Consider the following 2,500-nt stretch of genomic DNA (forward strand, 5'->3'; position numbering starts at 1 on the left):
GGAGAACCCTGGAATCATATCTCAGTCAGCCACAAGAGAATCCGGGAATCATATCTCAGTCAGCCACAGCAGAACCCCAGAATCATATCTCAGTCAGCCACAGGAGAACCCTGGAATCATATCTCAGTCAGCCTCAGGAGAACTCTGAAAATAACCCGGTCAGCCACGATAGACATCTAGAAACATCCCGTTTAGCCACGGGAGAACTCTGGAAACCTTCCGGTCAGCCACGATAGAACTCTGGAAACATCCCGTTCAGCCACGGGAGAACTTTGGAAACATCTCGGTCAGCCACGGGAGAACTCTGGAAACATCCCGGTTAGCCAGAGGAGAACTCTGGAAACATCCTGGTCAGCCATGATAGAACTCTGGAAACAACCCGGTCAATCACAAGAAAACTCTAGAAACATCCCGGTCAGCCACGGGAGTACTCTGGAAACATCCCGGTCAGCCACGAGAGAACTCTGGAAACATATCTTGGTCACCCAAAAGAGAACCCCAGAATCATATCTCGGTCAGCCACAGCAGAACCCTGGAATCATATCTCAGTCAGCCACAGGAAAACTCTGGAAATAACCCGGTCAGCCACGATAGACATCTAGAAACATCCCGTTTAGCCACGGGAGAACTCTGGAAACCTTCCGGTCAGCCACGATAGAACTCTGGAAACATCCCGTTCAGCCACGGGAGAACTTTGGAAACATCTCGGTCAGCCACGGGAGAACTCTGGAAACGTCCCGGTTAGCCAGAGGAGAACTCTGGAAACATCCTGGTCAGCCATGGTAGAACTCTGGAAACAACCCGGTCAATCACAAGAAAACTCTAGAAACATCCCGGGCAGCCACGGGAGTACTCTGGAAACATCCCGGTCAGCCACGAGAGAACTCTGGAAACATATCTTGGTCACCCAAAAGAGAACCCTGGAATCATATCTCGGTCAACCACAGGAGAACCCCAGAATCATATCTCGGTCAGCCACAGCAGAACCCTGGAATCTTATCTCAGTCAGCCACAGGAAAACTCTGGAAATAACCCGGTCAGCCACGATAGACCTCTGGAAACATCCCGTTTAGCCACGGGAGAATTCTGGAAACCTCCCGGTCAGCCACGGGAGAACTCTGGAAACATCCCGGTTAGCCACAGGAGAACTCTGGAAACATCCTGGTCAGCCATGGTAGAACTCTGGAAACAACCCGGTCAACCACAGGAAGACTCTAGAAACATCCCGGTCAGCCACGGGAACACTCTGGAAACATCCTGGTCAGCCGCAGGAGAACTCTGGGAACATCCGGTGAGCCATAGGAGAACTCTGGAAACATCCCGGTCAGCCACTGGAGAACTCTGGAAACATCCCAGTCAGCCACGGGAGAACTTTGGAAACAACCCGGTCAGTCACGGGAGAACTCTGGAAACCTCCTGGTCAGACAGGGGAGAGCTCTAGAAACATCCAGGTGAGCTGCAGGAGAACTCTGGAAATATCCCGGTCAGCCGCGGGAGAACACTGGAAACATCCCGGTCAGCCACAGGAGAACTCCAGAAACATCTTGGTCAGCCACGAGAGAACTCTGGAAACACCCCAGTGAGCCAAGGGAGAACTATGGAAACAACCCAGTCAGCCACGGGAGAACTCTGGAAACATCCCGATCAGCCACGAGAGAACCCTGGAATCATATCTCGGTCAAGCACAGGAGAACCCTAGAAACATATCTTGGTCACCCAAAAGAGAACCCTGGAATCATATCTCGGTCAGCCACAAGAGAACCCTGGAATCATATCTCGGTCAACCACAGGAAAACCCTGGAATCATATCTCAGTCAACCACAGGAGAACCCTGGAATCATATCTCGGTCAGCCACAAGAGAATCCTGGAATCATATCTCAGTCAGCCACAGCAGAACCCTAGAATCATATCTCGGTCAGCCACAGGAGAACCCTGGAATCATATCTCGGTCAGCCACAAGAGAACCCTGGAAACATATCTTGGCCGGCTACAGGAGACCCCTGGAATCATATCTTGATCAACCACAGGAGAACCCTGGAATAATATCTCGGTCAGCCACAGGAGAACCCTAGAATCATATCTCGGTCAGCCACAAGAGAACCCAGGAAACATCTATCGGTCAGCCACAGGAGAACCCTAGAATCATATCTCGGTCAGCCACAGGAGAACCCTGGAATCATATCTCGGTCAGCCACAAGAGAACCCTGGAAACATATCTTGGTCACCCAAAAGAGAACCCTGGAATCATATCTCGGTCAGCAACAAGAGAACCCTGGAATCATATCTCGGTCAACCACAGGAGAACCCTGGAATCATATCTCAGTCAGCCACAAGAGAATCCGGGAATCATATCTCAGTCAGCCACAGCAGAACCCTAGAATCATATCTCGGTCAGCCACAGGAGAACCCTGGAATCATATCTCAGTCAGCCTCAATAGAACTCTGGAAATAACCCGGTCAGTCACGATAGAACTCTGGAAACATACCGTTCAGCCACGG

General features: G+C 51.0%; 1 protein-coding gene across 1 annotated transcript in view; it reads left to right on the forward strand.

Annotated features, from left to right (window-relative positions):
- Positions 1-357: 357 nt before the first annotated feature.
- LOC137632021 (uncharacterized) overlaps positions 358-2,500 on the forward strand; it is a 3,096-nt gene continuing 953 nt past the window's right edge. Inside the window, exons 1-4 of the mRNA XM_068364000.1 lie at positions 358-514; positions 948-1,387; positions 1,489-1,881; positions 2,057-2,500. The exon at positions 2,057-2,500 is cut by the window's right edge and continues 212 nt beyond it. Coding sequence (XP_068220101.1) covers positions 358-514; positions 948-1,387; positions 1,489-1,881; positions 2,057-2,500 — 1,434 coding nt within the window. The remainder of the gene's footprint in view (positions 515-947; positions 1,388-1,488; positions 1,882-2,056) is intronic.

This window comes from Palaemon carinicauda, chromosome 3 (assembly GCF_036898095.1).
Source record: "Palaemon carinicauda isolate YSFRI2023 chromosome 3, ASM3689809v2, whole genome shotgun sequence".
NCBI classification, from domain to species: Eukaryota; Metazoa; Arthropoda; class Malacostraca; order Decapoda; family Palaemonidae; genus Palaemon; species Palaemon carinicauda.